The sequence below is a fragment of the Ciconia boyciana genome, chromosome 14 (assembly GCF_034638445.1).
Source record: "Ciconia boyciana chromosome 14, ASM3463844v1, whole genome shotgun sequence".
Classification (NCBI taxonomy): domain Eukaryota; kingdom Metazoa; phylum Chordata; class Aves; order Ciconiiformes; family Ciconiidae; genus Ciconia; species Ciconia boyciana.
Genome location: NC_132947.1, coordinates 2,560,020 through 2,578,693, shown reverse-complemented (window position 1 = coordinate 2,578,693; position 18,674 = coordinate 2,560,020). Strand labels below are relative to the sequence as shown.

The 18,674-nt window shown below is 44.1% G+C and overlaps 1 protein-coding gene across 3 annotated transcripts in view; it reads right to left on the bottom strand.

Moving 5' to 3' along the window:
* The window catches only part of LOC140659560 (peroxidasin homolog), a 52,847-nt gene that overhangs the window by 22,351 nt on the left and 11,822 nt on the right, over window positions 1-18,674 (bottom strand). For all 3 annotated transcript variants that reach the window (XM_072879344.1, XM_072879343.1, XM_072879342.1), the window contains 5 exons: window positions 13,528-13,599; window positions 5,676-5,747; window positions 5,360-5,431; window positions 2,416-2,487; window positions 792-863 (listed from right to left, as the gene is read on the bottom strand). In XM_072879344.1, coding sequence (XP_072735445.1) covers window positions 792-863; window positions 2,416-2,487; window positions 5,360-5,431; window positions 5,676-5,747; window positions 13,528-13,599 — 360 coding nt within the window. The remainder of the gene's footprint in view (window positions 1-791; window positions 864-2,415; window positions 2,488-5,359; window positions 5,432-5,675; window positions 5,748-13,527; window positions 13,600-18,674) is intronic.

Genomic DNA, 18,674 nt, shown 5'->3' with positions numbered 1-18,674 from the left:
GACACCACACCTTTTTCTCTGAGACATACAGACAACGTGTTACAAGTTATTCCCTGTTAAAGAAAGGCGAAGCATTTTACCTGCTTGCAGAAATCACAGAGGGCTGCAGTGAGGAACACATTATTTTCTTGTAGTTTAAAATCGTGGCAGAATACCAAAATTCTTTAGTTTTTGCTTTTTTTCCCCCAAAACACATCATAGAACTTATTTCCAGAGATCATAAAAGACAAACAAAGCAAAGCTCTGGGGGGTTTAAGCAAGCAAGAAGTAAGTTTAAGAGACAGCCAGGTTATGTGGGATAACACACCAGGGCATTCCCGCATGGGAGGAGAATCGTGTATCTTGGCACCCCTCTGAGTATTTTCAATCTCTGGAAAAAAAGCCTTTTCTTTTACGACGATGATTTTTCCTTCCATGTCAGATACTGATCTGAAGACATGATCGAGGTCATATCTGTGACCTGGACTTCCTACATTTTTGGAGAATGTTTTATGGGTTCAAACTGTGTAGGACAGCAGAGGGTTGTGATGACTTTCCAGGAATGTTCATTCCTGTGGCATTATTGAGCTGTTAGAAGATTGTAGTCGGATTATAATTAGACACTAGCATGAAGAAACCACTAACTGGTTAAATCAGCTCTCATGTTCAATCAAAACTGTTTTATAAACTTAGCAGTGGCCTTAGAAGTGCAACAACTAAAAGCTTTGCCAACCAGGCACATTTTTCCTCAGGTCCTGGCCATCTGATCAAAGATAAACAATTGCTCTTTGCAGGCAATGTTTTTTACTTACAGCCGTTTGAGGGATTCCAGTTGAGAGAATGTCCCTGGATGAATCCTGGAAATCTTGTTGTTGTGCAAGAATCTGCAACGGGAGAACCATGCCAAAACATTATTCAGTATTTGCACTACGCAGATGATAACATCCCAGGTCAAAACTTAGTTTAAATACAAAGGCTGCTCATCAAAATGGAGCTTAGTTTTTAAATTTACTGTGTTTGTTTCCATGAGCTATAGGGATTTCATTCATTTGCGAGTGCAATGCAATGCACCAAAGCGGAGAGCGGGCGTGGACTGGAAACGGTGACTCAAGATGTGATGTAAGAGGTTTAAACTGGAACCTTAAAGTTAATCTGCTTCATGCTCTGCAAAGGGAGGAGAAAGGGCACAAAATCCCCACAGACTGGACCCACCCTGTGTTTTCTGTGCCTGGGTCAGCTCCAGTTTAGAAGGGACCTTTTCTTTTCCCCCCTGCAGAAGATATGGAAATTTTACAAGGGCAGCCATTGAAGTAAGGTTCCATCAGAAGACACTAGACAACTCATGCCCTAGACTCAATGTAGTTATTAACCCAAATCCATGAGTAAACCTAATTCAGACAACAACAGCCTAAGCTGGGCTTATCTCTGAACAAAGCTGAGGCAAATTCTCACTTCCAGAGTCTTAGCAGATAAGCAGAGAGATAAGACTCCCCAGTTCTTAGAAAAAAACTGATTGCACTAAGGGACCAGGATGGAGTAATTAACTCTCCATTCCCTTAATGAAGGGTGAAATTTAGTTATGTCAGTTACATCTAAAACCCAGAAAAGAACATTGACAAAAGATAGGAAGCAATTTTAGTAGACAGTGGAACAGGAAAGAAATACAAAAGCAGTACAGCTTGCGTGCAAATGTCTGCATACACACGTGTACACATGAGTTCAGCCTAGTTGCCCAGCTTGGATGCTGACAAACCTTCCTCTAAAATTTAAATCCAGAATTTTTGTTGGATCCAATACAGCGACTGAGATCAGCCGTGGTGTACTGATCCAGGTCTGAATTTTCCTAAGGATCTTTGGATCCCACAATTTTATTTTCCTAGCATGTATGGATATGAGGCACATTTCCATGCAGCATAGAAGGGTCTGTTGGTTTCACCACGGAGTGGGAACCACCATGTGAACTTTTGTCCTAGTGGCTACATTACTACTAGAAGCAATCCTGGGGAGCAGGAGCCAAAGGACTTCGTTTCCTAACTGCTTTCAAGAAGGATGCGTGTTTTTCTTGTTAGACTTTCCTCTGACTTTATTCCTTTTCCACTCCCTTTTTTGTATGCACTGCCCAACAGTGACTAATGTTGACCTTATGGTCAGACTAAAATTTCAGTTGCCTTGGCCAACTGTAGGGCCTTCTACAGATTTACCCCTACTTAGGTGGAAACATGAGCAAAACACAACACGGGAAATTCCCTTTATATTCTCAGTAACCCTTCTACTTGGCAAGTACATAAAATCTCCTTCTTCAAGGAACCTTCTTTTTGCATTTCCCTCCATTTTGAAGATCACACTTCATGCTACCAAAATGGTTACACAAAACGAAGGGTTTTTTCCCCTTCTCCTCACCCCCTTACTCACAAGAAAGGTCCCATCTTTACTTACAGCCTTTCAAGTTTAGGCAGGTCACTAAAAGTCTCCGGCTCCAGGCTTTCCAGGTTGTTGAAATGCAGGTAACTGTGACACAGAAAATCACAAAGGACAGGGTTACAGATTTCAATTTAAAAGACGGAAGATCTTTCCAGATCAATCCACCCACGCCCACCAATCCGTCACTACACATCTCAGGACAGATATGGAGAAGCCAGCATCCTCTTTAGTGTCTCCGCTTTCCACGTGCAAAAATAGTAGCCAACGCTGGCTCTTCCCTATTGTCATTTATTTACTCTCTCTCTTAATAAGAGGAGGACAGATTTGCTCTTCCCTGAAGCCTAAGACCACCACCATCACTGTCAATTGCCTGTTGCACTGTTAAGCGTCAGGATGAAACCGCTGGCCATGGAGAGCCAGCAGCAGCTGCTCCCATCTGAGAACTGTACGGGACTTTTCCCTGCCTTTCCCCTAGTGCCTTGGCACTCCCCAATACATCCTTGGATCGTCAGGGAGGAAGAAATAGCCTTACTCTAAGGTACTTGTTCCCAGCTTAGGAATTGCAACATTTCTGAATGGGATCATGAGTTTGCTGAGAATTAATTTGTAGAAAAAAGCCCTGAACAACCTGATAAAACTTTGAAATTGGTCCTGCTTGTTGCAGAAGGTGGGACTGGAGACATCCAAAGGCCTCTTCCAGCCTGCATTTGTCTCTGATTCTAACAGGGGCTCCCAGCGCGTGCATCCACCCAGTGAGAGCAGAACCATCTGGAAACGGCTGCCACCGGGCTATTCCGTTTCTGTGGAGGGAAGGCACAGTCTCCAAAGACAGAGCAGTCAGCTGGAACACTTGGATCTAAATGACACATTAACGCGAACAGCCCAGTTCTTGCTAATACAGGTTAATGGTTTTTGTTCCACTCAAAACTCAGGTGTGACCTGCTGTTCCAGAGGCCTGGGAGACCTTCTGCACTGCCCCAGGTCACCCCTTGCCATCAGCAAAGGAAACCTGGGGTCTGCAGAGCAACACCCCACGATACCTGAGCCTCCCTGTTCCCATTAGCTGTGACATTCACCGGCATAACTGACATGTTCCTGACCTTTAGATGCATTTCGATATGGTTTCAAAGTTGCCTAAACTCTTCCCCCTTATTTTACACAGGCATAAATTTCACAGCGGACACTGATAATCATGGATCTACAAATACTCATTCTGCTATTGTAGCTGACTGCATTGAGAAATAATTCCCTAAGCCGCCACATGGCTGTTTGATTTGTAACGGAAGGATTCATGATAAATGGTCCACTATCAGAGCACAAACCGAGAGACGGTGACTCAGATTCTGCAGTGGAGGGCAACAGTGGGGAGAGACGTACGTGTTTTAATAAGTCTCAGATGTCTGCTGTCACTGCTTTGGGCCTTGAGGAAAGCATCTGATACTGTCCATCAATGGGGTTATACTTTTTCTTGAAAAGCTGGCTTGTGGGGTACAGGAAAACGGGGTAGGATTTGAGCAAAGCTAATTCTTTTGGAACCATGCCTGCCTGAGATTGAAAACAGATGGGACTTTCAGAGGGTGGTTTGTTGGTTTTGTGGTTTTGTTGTTTTTTTTTTCTTTTATTCGTGACATCAATTCTGGAACGCTCATTGTTAAAATATCACTGTGGCCAGCATCATCTCCTCTCTAAGCATAGCTGAGCCGGTATCTGCTTCCTATGTTTTCTCCCAGGCATCCTTGCTGAGCTGGCTGATGAAAAAACATCTTGTACACAAGGTTGGTGGCACACCTATTATTAAGCTTGCCTGAAACTTCCCGTTATACTCTGTGCACCTCTGCTGTCAGCCTGGAGAACAAGCTGGATCCTATCCCTTTTACAGCAAAATCCTTAGTTACATTCCAGCCCTATAAATGCTGTCATCTGGCACAATCCATGAATTAGAACGCTTTCACCTTTGGTCCTAGTTCTCCAACGATGCAAATAATTCCTATACTTCAAACATCCATGCTCACACTCTCTCCATATGTACACATGTATTTACACACATGCACATAATATATCACGACCCCGGCATGAAAAATCCCAGTTTAGCAAGACACTTTAGAAGAGTCAGACCTCAGTCTTCCCATCTCACCTTGAGCATGGAGTGCTAAGAGTCAAAAACCAAAACTTCTTTGATTGAATAAACAGCACAGATTTGCAATACACAGAAGGGGTGCAAATAGGGACGGCTAGAGTGTCATTGTGATGGGCTCCAGCTGCCAGGAAAACACCCGAGGCTCCTTTCATCCCAGAGTGCCATACAGCTTGGAGGGAAGGTCATTACTTTCCTGTTTCGATCCACCACCTTCCCCCTGGTGCAATTTCCAGATGCTTTACAGCATGCAAGCACCACCATCCTGGTGGCTCCCACAAATACCCTGCTGCCTCAGCTCTCAGCCTGCCCTTCATCCATTCATTTTCAGCAAAGGTTTGAATAAGAGAGAAGCTCAATCAGCACCCTCAATTCAAGCAAAGGGCCGGATCCTACTCTCTGCTCCAGGAGTCCCAGCAGACATAAACACAGCAGGCCAGCTGCCTTCGGCTTCAAGCCATCCTACAGACCCCTATCTCCTCCCCATCGTAAGGTCCTTGGATGTAAAGGGAACCAGAAGCACAGCTGGGCTCTTCCTATGCTCCAGAGGTTTAGGATCAGGAGAAAACTTAGGGGACATCAGTAGGAAGAGACCTCAGCATTAACTAACCAAAACCAGTACTGATTTTAGGACCAGCTTTTTCCAAATGAAGCCAGTGTAGTCTTGCAAAGCTGGATGATAAAACAGTAGAAGCCTCATCTTACTCCTTGCTAAGTGTCTGGTACTCTCTACTACTGGAAACACAGCACTTGGGTTAGAGGAGCCAATAAATCAGCTCCTACGCACATCACATTCAGCAACAAACAAGGTTCATTTGTACTTACAGCTGTTCCAGGGAACGGAGCCCATTGAATGCATGTTGCTGGATGCTCTGAATTTCGTTTTTATAAAGGTAGCTTTCAAAAAGAGAGAAAGAAAAAAGCATTAGAATAACTGATCAGCAGTTGTGTTTTAAAAAGACACAGGAAACAGCTATGAACCTCAATCCAAAGCAGAGTTTTCTGCTTGGATTCAAGGGCAATGTTCTACAGCTGTGACATTAACATCCAGAAATTCTGACCACAGAAAATGACTGGCAAACATTAGAACTGGGCTGTTAAATTTCAAAGAGGTTAAGAAACTACTGAGCTACCAACTCACAGGTATTTCAGGTTCTCCAGATCTTCAAAGGATCTTCTCACAATTTGTTTTATCTGATTATTGTTCAGCAGCCTATTCAAATCAAGAAAGAAAAACACAACCAGTGAATTCAGCACGTGTGAGACTTGTGGCATTTGTGTTCCTGGATGTCCACTGAAAAATCCTGAACCTGTGTTTTCCAGAGTTTAAGATTTCGAGGGGTTAGAAGATCAAAGTTTGGGTACTCACACCAGCAAGTCAATGAGAAGGTTTCTCACCCAGAGGTGCCAAGTGCTTCCAATAGGTACAATGTTCAAAGACTTTACCTTTTGCCACGGTGGTTTTCACCCCAAAGTTACAATTTTGGCCAGGAAAGGGATGAGGGGAAGGGAGACAGGCAGAAGGAAGTGGAGGGACAAATTAAATCATTGCTGCCACTCTTGTACAACCGCAACGATTTTCGAAGGTGCATGGTTGTGTTCAACAACGTGTGAGCAGGAGCGTGCAGAGCCAGTTCTTAAGAGTACAAACACAGTTTAAAATGCCACTTCACAATGGAGTTATAGGAGTTATCAAACGGTAATGTTTTGTTCTAAACACTTTGTATACAAATATGTGCAAATGAAAAAAAAAAAAATACAGATCTGACTCCTGAGGCTACTCAGAGACAGCCTCTTTCGATCTAGAGAGCCTTGTGCCAGATTTTAATATAAAATCTATGGACAACATCACATTGGCAGGCAATCTCCGACTTGTATGTGTAGTTGCCATGACTGTGCATGCAAATGCTGGCCAGTGCCAATGACCAGAAACACAGCTCAACCTTGTAATAACCACGCTGTGTGCAACAGCGGTAACCACACAGCTGAACGCTACAAAAACCTCTTCTGCAACCACTGCCAAGCCCAACACCGAGAAAATGAAATAAATAACTTATAAATAGCTCTTTAATATACGATGTTTAACTATTCATCGTGGCTGCGTAACCGCATTCCTGTGGGCCTTTCGCCACGGTATCCCACCGATGTTCAGGTCTGGCAAACCTCACTGCGGCCGCAATGCTGGTGGAGCTTATAGCCCAAGAGCTCAGAGCAAGGATTTCACCGGCTACACTTATTTTTAAAATTCCTAAATGGAGATGTGGATGGAGAGGAGAGCTGTGACTGTGTAGTGCAAAGATTTGTTATTCTAGCGTTGTAGGAAAAACTGCTATTCCCTCTGCAAGCAGCCAGACCTTACAATGTTGGGTCAAATTCAACACGTGCGTTGGATGTGAATTTTGTATTTTACAAGCTCCTTTTTGTGATAGCTATGCTCCCAGAAACTATCTGCCACCAGACAGCAGGTGAGAAGACAGTTCAGCGCTTTCCCAGCAGTAAAGCCCAATCTTCTGCCCCACTTTGCTGGAGAAAATAGGGTAGGCAGTGCATCAGCCAGCCTCTGGCACTACAAGCAAAGGTCCCTTCCTGGGAAGAACAGTCTGTGCAGGTAAAGGATGGAGAGAAAAGACAGAGGTAGGGAGAAATGGAAGAAAATGTGTGGGAAAAGAAGATGAAGATAAAATCAAACGCCTAAGGAATGAAAAGATAAAAGGTGCCAGAAACACACACATGTTATGGCAGCTTCACAAGTTATTGCCAGGCACCTGAGCCACACCAGCTTTCCACCCACCTTGTTCTCAGGTGGAGTATTACATTAAGGGTCCAAAAAGCACGTAAGAAACTTGAGTGCAAAGAAACCTTTGGAAGTCAGAACAGTAAAGTTTTGAGAAAAATCTCAATATTCTTGATTTGACTGTCCTCTCTGGATTAGCTACCTTGATTAGCTACCCTGCTACCATGGATGAGGGTGCCACCACCAAACTGCACATTGCCAGGGTTGCGGACAAGCAGCCTGAAGAGGTTAAGGCAGAAAGTTGCTGGAAAGTTTCTGCACAGCTGGAAGCAATGGCTCAATACACACGGCTGAGGTTAAACAACCCGATTTCACTCATAAGGATGCAAAAATGATGTCAAGTCCTTGGAACACACTATTCTGCTTTGACAGCCAGATACGCTGAGTGGAAATACAGCCCCTGAACACCAACCCAAAGATTTATTGGATGATTGAACACCCAAGGACTGGAAATAACTGCTTGAGAGCAGCGCAGGAGAGGGCTTTTGTCTATTTACCCACAGGACAAAGACAACACAGGCACCAACCGTGCATGCTTCCTTCCCTGCCCTCTATCAGCGCACTTTCATCTTCAGCCAGAGGAGAACGCAGGCAGCTTGTTCTCTGTTATCTGATCCTTGGCCCCACTTCTGAGGATGCTAGATGGGCTGATAGACAGGTGCCAGCTCTGACGTCATTCCCATCGATGCGAGCACCTGTCCCCTGCCACACAACTGGCATCGGCCGCTCGTTTCACAGGGGGCATGAGATAACAACCAGGTGAGCAGGTCCTGCAGGCAGGGTCACACCAACAGCCTGAGCAGCCCCACGCACCACGATGGTCTGGACTCCGTCGCTGACCCTTTATCTTTAATGCAGCAAGTTCGGACAAGGACTCGAGTCCACGGAGGACTTCAAATTGCGACATGTTGTCTGACCGCACTTTGGTGCTATTTAAAAGCATTAACCTAGTCTGTTTTGTTGCCTTGGCTATTTAGGACAGTTCAAGGGGATGTAATCAGTGATCCAAGCCAAGTAAGACAAAATCTGGAAGTTCAGATGGCATGCAGTACGCAGGCCTCTTATCTCATCGTCTGATACTTAAAAATTTGTTCATTGCCCAATTAAAGGTTAAAAAGCGTATGGAAGAAGCCATCTCTGTTTCCTGTCTCAGGATTCCCCACTGTAATAGAAAGATGTGTCCTGGAAAAAACTCAAAACTGAGATAATTTATGAAGTCCATCATAGTCCAAAATGCTGCTTTCAGAGACATCCATAGAGAAGACAGCACATCTGGCTCCTAGAAAGACTTTAGATGGCTTGTGCACATCTGTCTGCTCCTTGACTTCTGTGCAATTTACCCACACAGAGAAGTGTGCAAAATCCTGGCATGACCTGGATATTGATCCCAGCTGCAATCAATAGCAAAACACCCAAATTCCTGCTAATGTTAAAGAGGATTGAATGCTAAGATCTACTGCTAACCAGATCTGGTGGGAATAAATGTGCTGGCAGACAGAAGCTGGAAAGATCATTATCAATGCAATTCTTAAGTATACCCTCTAGCAAAACAAGCTAAATTAAAAGTATCAGAAGTATGGTTCCTGGAGCTTATCAAATGATAGCAAAATGATGTGGCATTCCCCTTTGTGCCAGCTGGTGAACTGGGCTCCAAATGAATAGGTGGACTCAATCATACAGGTTTTATTCCTGAAAAATTCTTCTGGGAGGTTTGAGATGTACAAGCACCATGAGATCTGGCCCAGATTCACGAAGAATATATTTCATATTCAGGTTCCTTTAAGTTTTATGTCCTGACCGCCTATTCCTTCTCCTTCCCCACCCTCTCTCCGGGTTGCCAAGCACAGGCTTAAGTTGCACTTAATGAGTAATTTTCTGTTTTGAAGAATGTATTAAATGATGTGACAGTACAGAATTCAGATTCAAAACGTGCACTCTTTCCTCTTTTCGTTTGACAAACCACACGCTACAGTCATTGTGACATAACAGCTATTTTTTTCCTCCCACCATTAATAGAAATAATCACGTAGTGTATTTAAAGGGGGAGAAAAAGAGAGTTTAATGTTCAGCCATGCATTCTCCCTTGTTGACAGAATGATCTGGAATAGCCATTTCCCATGCCTGAGGGAGAAACTTTTATTCTGAGATCCAAGCAGGCTCTGACATCCCCTCCTTTATGCAGGAACACATCCTCTTAAGAGCTACTAGAGGGTTCAAGACAGAGCCTCCATGTTACTGCTGTTGTTCACCCTGAAAACCTTTACAAGCAGCATCTAAAGGAGAGCTGCAGAACTCACCAGAAGTGCCTTTTGCTCTCACCTAAGCAGAAAGAGAAACATGATGCGAGCAAGGACATTGGCAGGGCAAAGGCACAGGCAGAAGCACATACCACGACGTGGTCTCCACAGAGTCCCTATTCTCTAGGGTGCCCATGTCACAGGCAGAACAAAATACCTACTGGGGAAGTTAAATACTGCTTTGGTCCCAGGGTTGGACATTTCTATAGATGATGCTGGAAAGACCCAAGCAGCAGCAACCATTTGGCTGCGATGGTCTTGGCTTGAAAATATGGCAATCGATCAGTTGGGTCAACATGGCAGGGTGCTGACCTCCTGCGGGAACACGTAAGGGGACAGTCATGCAGGGATGTCATCATCCATCCCCACCCAAAGATCACCTAAAGGAGCAAAGAGTGGAAAGCAATGAGATGCCATGCCTCACCATGGGCTTGCAATGTGTTTGCTCTCTTCCACAGTCCACCACCTGCTGTGAGTTAATGTTGGGTTAAGCGATGTGGCCGGTGTTGGCAAACTCGGGCAACGTCAGTTGAGGAGCTGAGGGTATTCTGTGGATGGCATACAAGAGTTTTTTCCCCTCCCTCTCCCTGCTACCCTATTTTTTTTCACCAAGGGGACATATTAACAGTTTAAACATACACAAAGGAGATCCTGACACCAACATCTGCATGGGAACTGAGAAGAGGCAATAGGAAGGGATGAAGAAACCTTACAACTCTAAGGCCTTTGGCCCAGGAGGACTTCTCCGGCGCACAGTATGTTGCTAACAGCCAACAAGCAAGCTCCCAGTGGTCAGGATTTAGGATAATTGCTTATAACCTGTGGTGCTGTACCAGGAGTCCCCAGCCAGAAGCATATAATGACCATGCCTCTTCCACAGACAAATAGGGCTCCTGTTTTTAAAGTAGTGCTCTGTAATTTATCAAATCTCCGCACCAGGGAGAGAAAAAAAAGAGAGCAGACCCAGGGGAAGGTTTGAACTGTTGAAAAGCCCCACTGGACATTCATGGCAGGCTCCTGTTCTGTCAGTCTCACAGCCTACCTCCCCGCATCCAATGCAGGCTACAAAGGTTTCCTTATCAGGGTGGTTTATAAACTGTCAAACCTGGATATAGTACAGCCATCCTGCCCAAAAGCAGATGCAGAACAGAAGCTGCACCAGAATCTGCTGCCCTTCCTCTGCCAGGCCAAAGCACTGTAGGAAAAGGGTCTTTTAAAAGCATTTACTTGCTTAAGGAACATTTATTTAAGTCCCATGGCAGAAAGCTGCAAGCTCAGAGCTCTGCATATGGAACCTGAGCTACTCTGTCCTCCAAGCCTCTCGCTTCAAATATTCTGGCCAAACTTTTCCAGCAAGTCTCTCAGGGATTTTAAAGGATTTATTCTCTTTATCACTTTAAGACCTATGAGAGTCCTCAGGCAAAAGTCTACTATCTAAGAAACATCAGCAAATTCTTCAGCTCTTGTCAGTTTTGATGTGGGAATTGGACAAATCGAAGTTCCTGGAGAGAAACTTGCTTTGGGAGTATGAGGTCTGACATTCTCTCATTCAGTTATCAAGCTCCTCATCCATGGGAGTTAACTACTGTGAGTGTGAGAATAACTGATTTTTCGAGTTTGCTGGCCAAACCAAGAAATACAACCGAGCATATGAAGTACTATCTAAATGGAAAGGTTTCATTTGCAAAAGCTGTTGATTTTCAGAAATCAAATATAAAAATGCCTTACTATGTTAGAGCAGTGTTTCACCTACTCTAGTATTCCAGCTCTGATGATGGTCACAGGACACTATTTAGGGAGAGCCTGCCCACCATCTGTGCAAAGCCTGTTCCTCTTACTGTCCTGGCATCCATCATCATGAGATTAGGGATGTTAGGGGGTACATTCATGCCTATTCCCTTTAGGATCTGTTCATGGACTTGCTGTCCTTGATTTCCTTGTCCAGGAGGGTGTGGAGACAGAAAGCAAAAAGAATCGGACAAATTCATGGAGCATAAACAGGTATTATAGAGAGACAGGTCTTTCCATCTCAGCCAGGCTGCGTATCTATATCCAGCTTTAAGCAGAGTGGTAGGAGTCAGAAAGAAAGAAGCAAAAGTCTTGCAGATGTCAGGGACCTGCCTAGACCGAGGCACCGGCAGGGCAGGAACTGGGATCTCTTACAAAGCTCCGCAGGTTGGGTGGAGCGTCTCTCCAAGTGAAGGCCTGCCAGCATCCTTAGTTTCCCCAGGGTTCGGCTGAAACTAGCCTGGCGGTCCTGCCGTGCTGCCTGCCAAACATCTGTCTGCATCACACAGAGATGACATAATTTGGAACAGTTTGCTTTCTCGACTCAGGAGAGCTTCAGGGGTGGAAGAGCGGGTCCAGAGATCAAGATGCCTCAGCAGAGCTTTGTGATAAGGTAAAACCCTACGGACTTGGACTCTTATTTTCTCTCTAGATATTTTAGTCTTTTCTCACCCTATCTCGAATGACAGAAATCCATCGGTATTAATCTTCAGGATCTTTTCTCTCTATTATTTTTTGGTAATTAAGTACCACATGGTGCTGTTTGAGAGACTAACATGGGCTGTTCTTGTGCTCTGGAGGAACAGCATCATTGGCAATAAAGTTTTCTACCAGGCAACTGGTTGACCACTCATGTCCTACGAGCAGGGGCCTGGGCCATGGCCAGGGTAATTTGAAGCATCCTGCAGTTGTGGTTTGGCCAATTAGTCCCACGCACACAGTGAAAAACATTTAGCAAATTTTTATTTTTAAAAGATAGCTATTGAACAGGTCTCTATAATAAAGTCCTGCTGTATGCCCACTCTTCCTAAAACTTCTTACAATTGACTGAATTCCTTATTGCCCAGGTCTTCCTCCTTTCAGCGCTGCCATCTTTTACAGGATCGGGGACTTCAGATTTCTCAAGGTCAGACAGAAAAAAACAATCTGGACTTCCTCTTGCCATTTGGGACCATGAGTCTACGAACCCAGGAAGCACATCTGTTGTGCAGTGCAGGTTCCCAAGCTAGCTGGTTTGCCTCACAGAGCAATTCGAGCTTGGACCTGGAAATCTTCTAGCTGTTAGCGCCATGTTACAGCTTGAATAATCAGATCTGAGTCTCAACAGGCAAATTACATCCAGCACAGTGCTGCGCTGACACAGCTTCTGTTTCTGATTTGGGAGCTGGTTTGTTTTCAGCTTCTTGGCTATACAGTGCAGATGTACTCATATCCATCTTCAAACCCTCAGCCTTACAGCGGCAAGAAGCAGCAAAGGTTCCCACTATTTCCTTTGAGCACAGTGAGAAACTTGTTAGTAAGAGTAGTATATCATACCGACGTGAGATGTCTGCTCTGGCTGGGAAGCAAGACTAAAGGAACCGCCTTCTACTCCCATTCCTATCTGCAGTAGGGTAGGTGTAGGCATTTATTCTAGGGCAAGGCATAGGGAAAAGATGGCATTTGGAAGGATGCACTCTCACTTCAGTCAAAATCATGTAGAGCAACTAATGTGGTTCATGCATTTGAGGCGGCTGTGGAAAGGAAGAAGCTTTTAATGCATCCCTCTGCTACCTTGATCCCAGGCCAGAACTGTTTTTATGGGCTTCTCTAAAGCCATACCTGCTGAACCATCCTCAGGCAGTGACAGTATGCATCAGGATTTTTACTTTTTTTTTTTTTTTAAGACGGGTTAATTGCCAAAATGAAAGTTATTAAATCGCACATTTAATTAAAAAAGGGTAAGAAACATGATCCAGGGTAGAAGAGAGAGAATTTTAAAGCTTTAGTTGGATATGAACAACTTGGCTGAAATAACTAAAAGACCAAGGCCATCTTCAAGCCATTACGGGGGATAGTACTAACATAAGTAATAAATGGATATCCTTACTGCAGGATCACTGAGTGGAACTTACAGCGTGTTGAGGTTCTTCAGTTTCCTGAAGGCTCCAGGTTGTATCTCCTTGATGTGGTTGAAACGTAAATCTCTGAAAGCAGAAAATACAATCAGTGCGCTCATGATATAAACAAGCCATTAGCGATCAGCATCATCCATGGGAGGAAGGGAGGAGGGCTGCTGGGAGAGTCTATCGTACCAGTCCTACACAAAGTGGAGAAATGGAGACAAAGATCAGGGAAGGGAGCAGAGAAAGAGCGGGGATGATGGCTGGGGTCTACTGTTGTCTGTAAAGTCAGCCAACAGCCAGGACAAGCCTACATTTACAAAATTCATTTTAATTTCATAGGAAACTAAAGACTGAAAGGACTCAAGCGATCATTTCCATGAACACCGGACAAGGTCTGCTGCTCAACGCCCCAAGTTCATGTGCAATTACACTTGCATCTCATACTGATTTGTAGAGGAATGCACATCATCACATGCACCCATTTTTTAGCTCCCTAGCAAAATTATCTTTGCCCTAAAACGGTTAAATCTGATCAAATAACCTCATATAATAAGCATTTCACATTCTGCTCCGCAATGCTCCAAGACTCAGAACAGCTTATCGCTGCCTGCATTTCAAATTTGTGCCAACTTCAATTACAATTAGTGGAGTCCAGGGGATTCTGGCAAATTTCAAGGGCTGTCCATGTAACTACATCAACTTGGAGCCCTAAAACATGGGGGTTTGATTGCTAATGAGATAATAAAATAAAAGCTAAGTGGTTTAACCTGGTTAACCAAGTAGAAACACTTCTATAGGGAATGTGCATTGATTTGGCACCTTCCATGGTCCAGTGTATTATAACAAATCGCAAAAGACTGACAGATGTTTTTTGCTGCTAGTTTCTATCCAAAGCACAACAATGAAGTTGCTTTTTTTTCTCCTGCACTGCCTGATCTATCACATTTGGAGAATACGCAGCTATTTCTTCGTTTAAGGCAGCCTTTTAAGGGCATTTGCTTTAGGAGGAAAAAACACACAAATATGCTGAATAGCCCGTCATTCTGCTGGTAAGTTACAGAGCATTTGGAGGCAGAGTTTAAAACAAGAATTCTACAAATAGCTACAAGTTCAACACTTATTTTTAGAACAGGCATCAACAAGATTTGTTTTCATATAAAATTAAGATTAGAAAGAGGTGCATTCATTGCAGGTAGCTGTAAACTCAAACTGACAGTGAGTATCCAAGGGGGCTGAAACATCGTTGAGCAAGTACTCGAGAAGAGGATACACAGTATGTAAAGCTGATTTTATTTTAAGATGTAATGTTTCTTTAGCTTAACTGTTTGCAAAACTAGTTATTTTATGTTAAAAAATTCCCACTGCATTTTCTTACTTTTTAGGCAGAACATACGTGGCATTTTTAATTAACTCAAGTTACACTGAACTATTAAATCTCTGCCTTGTTACCCCTTTTTTATCACTGAATGCAATAGAACACACACCAGTGGAAATTGTCTTCTCTCCTTTCTGTTACTTTTCAACTCTGAACAAAGGAAACAGAAGACTAAGGTAGGGAGAAGTCTCTCCCCTTTCTTAGTGGTAAGTATTGCACAGAGAAGAGTTAGAGGGCAGGAAGGAACACAGCTTCAATATTTCAAAAAAAGTGTTGGAATTGTAATTTACAAGCACCATTTGTCCACTGCAAACTGCAGCCCCGAAGGATCACCCTTTGGAATTGCAGTTTTTAACAGTAACTTTACCTTTGACATTTTCTGGTGTGTTTAGCTTTACTTGCATTGCTTCAAACGTGCGTTTCTTGCTCTTCTTGCTGGAAGGTGTTACATATCCCTCTTCCCTGATGATGTGAATTTGAGGATATCTGTACGGATTTTTCAAGGCCATGGTTGACACCATAAAGCCAAATACAATTAAACATTGGCAAAGGTGATAGCACAAGGCGCTGACTATTCTCCATGGCCTCATTAAAAGGAAATGAGGAAAGACTAGACCATGAAAAAAGGTGAAGAAATGTAAACTTGATTTATACACTGTAACGCACAGACACCAACTCTGCCTGCCTGGGGGTCTGTAAAGAGCTGTGTAATTAGTCCAGGCAGCTGGCTACAGGTAATAGGGTACATAACAAATAAATGGAAGAAATACACAGGGGTCAGAACTGAAGCTGTTGATGCTCATGGAAGGCAGCGGGAAGCAGGCACTGAAGTGTAAAATACCACTTTGGGTCACAGGCTGCCGGTGGGGGAACAAAAAAAAAAAAATCAGACTATTTTAATGAACAAAGACAACCGCAATCCTTCACACCCCAGCATTCACACATAAGGGCACAGCTTCCACAAGTGAAACAAAAAGCAAAACCCAGAACCACAAGTGACTGAAAACACCTCTGAAAAGCCAGAAAAATAAAACACAAGCTCCTCTGGTCCCAGGGTTGTTTTCACTGACAGTTGCTTGCCGAAAAAAACTCCTTGGAAATGGTGCTGTGGAAGTTTGCACCTGGTCTCCAGCTCCCTAAGCAAGTCTGACCTCCCAGGCAGTGGGTTTCTTCACCTGCGAGAGCAATAAAGCAAACCTGGGCTGCAGAGCCTGGCAGGAGTGACCCTGTGTCACTAACAGAGGTCCCACAGCTGTCGCTTGGCTGGACCATCTCTCAGTAGTGCTCCTGCTGCTGAGAAGCGCATGGATGGAGAGATGCCTCCTGACAGAGCCCCCTGCTGAGCGAGCAATGGGGGTCTGGTTTCATGCAGGAACTTTTCCCCTACACCATCCCCAAGGAGCATATAATAAAACTTAGCTTATTATTTTAATGAAATATCTTCATTTTTCTTCTGTTTTCTGTTCCAGATAAGACCTTCAAATGAGTCCCTCGACCCCAGCTGTCTTGCACTCCTTTGGAAAGCTCACTCTCCGGTTTGCTCTCCATCACACAAAGGCAACAGCTTTCCCCACAGACAAAAAAGGTAACTGAAACACTGCATGTCTACTCTGAGCACTTCATTTCAAAAAATGAAGTGAATTAACTGGAGAGAATCCAGAGGAAAGCAATGGGAACGATCTGAAGTCTAGAAAACATTACAATGAAAAGAACTGGAATGGCTTATTTAGCCATAGATACAATAACTATGTCAGAACATTGCTACAAATAGAGAAGGGCAAATAGTCACTGACTAAAACTGCAGATTCTGGTTTTTGGTTTGTTTGGTTTGGTTTTTTTTGGTTTTTTTTGTTCCCCCCCCCCCAATATCTTAAACAGCAATGCTAATAAAACACAGGTGGACTGCAGGTGAGACAGACATTAGCCACAATATGGTTTAGGTAGCATGGATCCTGCCCTGGAGGCAGAGGGATGGACTAGACTGTTTTGCTCCCTGTATCCAAGAAAGCAGTAAAAAGACACCAGTGCAGATGTCCCTACACAGCAAAGAAAGGCCCTGGAGACACGGAGGAACCCATGTCTTCCTCCTCACCAATGCATTAAAAAAACTCCAATACTTTGGCTCATCCATAGTGTTTCTCCTCCAGACCTTGCCTTAGCCTGAAGCTTAGCTGGTAATGAATGCCATGTAGGGCTGCACTGGGAAATTCCTGGCTTGAATGTATTTGATTGAGAACATTCCCTACAGAGTTTGTCCCCTCTTACACAGAAACGCTTGTTTCTTTTTATTCCCAGGGCACGCACTCTGGTTTCTTTTCACAAACAAGTGTGCTTTTTACGGGGACCCACCACACAGCTTCTCCCATGCCAGCCCATTCCAGCTGCTGTGTGCACCGGCAGCTGGGCTCCCTCGCTCCCACCTGCTGCTTTCCACCTTGGAATCTGCAAAATGGGGGGGGGGAATCATCCCTTGTGATTTAACTCTCCCACATGTTTTCAAGGCCAACAGTCTGGGATTACAAGATACCTTTCCCCAAGGAACAAAGGGGATATCTGCTGCTTGAGGATCCCAGATCCTTTTCTACCTTCACATTCACAGTGCCTGGAGGCCTGGGACAGCAGCTGTCCTGCATCACGCAATACTGATCCCTCTGGACAATACCAGCTTGACTGGCTCAGCGGAAAATCTCACCAAACCCTCGTGCCAAAGCACCAGAGCTTTGACAGGAAACTGGGCTGGAATACGTGGATAATCTAGGATCTGCTATAAAATAACTCACCTTTTCTGACTCTGGGAATGCTTAACCCCATTGCAGAGGCTTACCAAGAATGCCAGAATTTGCAAAATGGATGGGGAAACAGGTCTTAGAATGACACTTGAATCTGATCTTCTCAGAACAATCATTCCTGAAAGCACGGTGTTAAATAATGAACACCGATTAGCATATAAAGCAATCAATGGCTTTTACAAGAGACTTCCACTTCTGTTTAACCTATTTAGGCTTTTACAGAATCATGTATTACTATGTTAACTAAGCAGATAATTAGCTACAAGAGGTATTTTACTGCACTTCCACAGAAATTACTGGGTTTGTTTCATCGAAGCATCTTTTGTGTTCAAAACGTTGTGCACAGCAATGATGCTGGCAGTTCTGGACCATTTCACCCAGAACTGGTTGAGTAAGTGGCAGCCACTGAATCATTGTCAACAAAGACACAAGAGCGAAGGCGATTTTACAAACAGAGATAAAACATTGAGGTTCCTTCCAGTGTTTGCTGGGGAATGGAGGGTGTGAAAGACATCCTAAACGCAATTTTTAAGTCAAGTTTCCCATACATAAGAAGAGCCAGGACATTTATCAGAAAGATGCTTTTAAGTAAGTTTCTCTTACTTATCCACAGAACATCGGAGTCAGCTCTGCAGGTTCCCCCATCCTGCCAAACAGCTCCAGTCCTGGCAGGAAGGGAAAACAGCCTTGCTGAGATAGAAATGAAGTCTTCCAGACTTACTGTCATCAGCTCCCCAACTCAGGAATGTCTCTCTCACACACAAGTCCCCAAATGGCTTTAATAAATGACAGCCTTCATCTCCAAATCCCTACATGGACAGCTGAGCATTGCCATCTCTGCTAGACAGATGAAGAGACCACAGGGAGGCTCAAGGCTGGGGGGTTTTCCAAGTCCTGGCTATTTTGGGGTGTACCGGCTTAAGACATCAAGATTTGACTGTTCAAAGAGTGAAGAGGAAAGAAAATAAGTTCAGCATGGGAATACCAGTAAA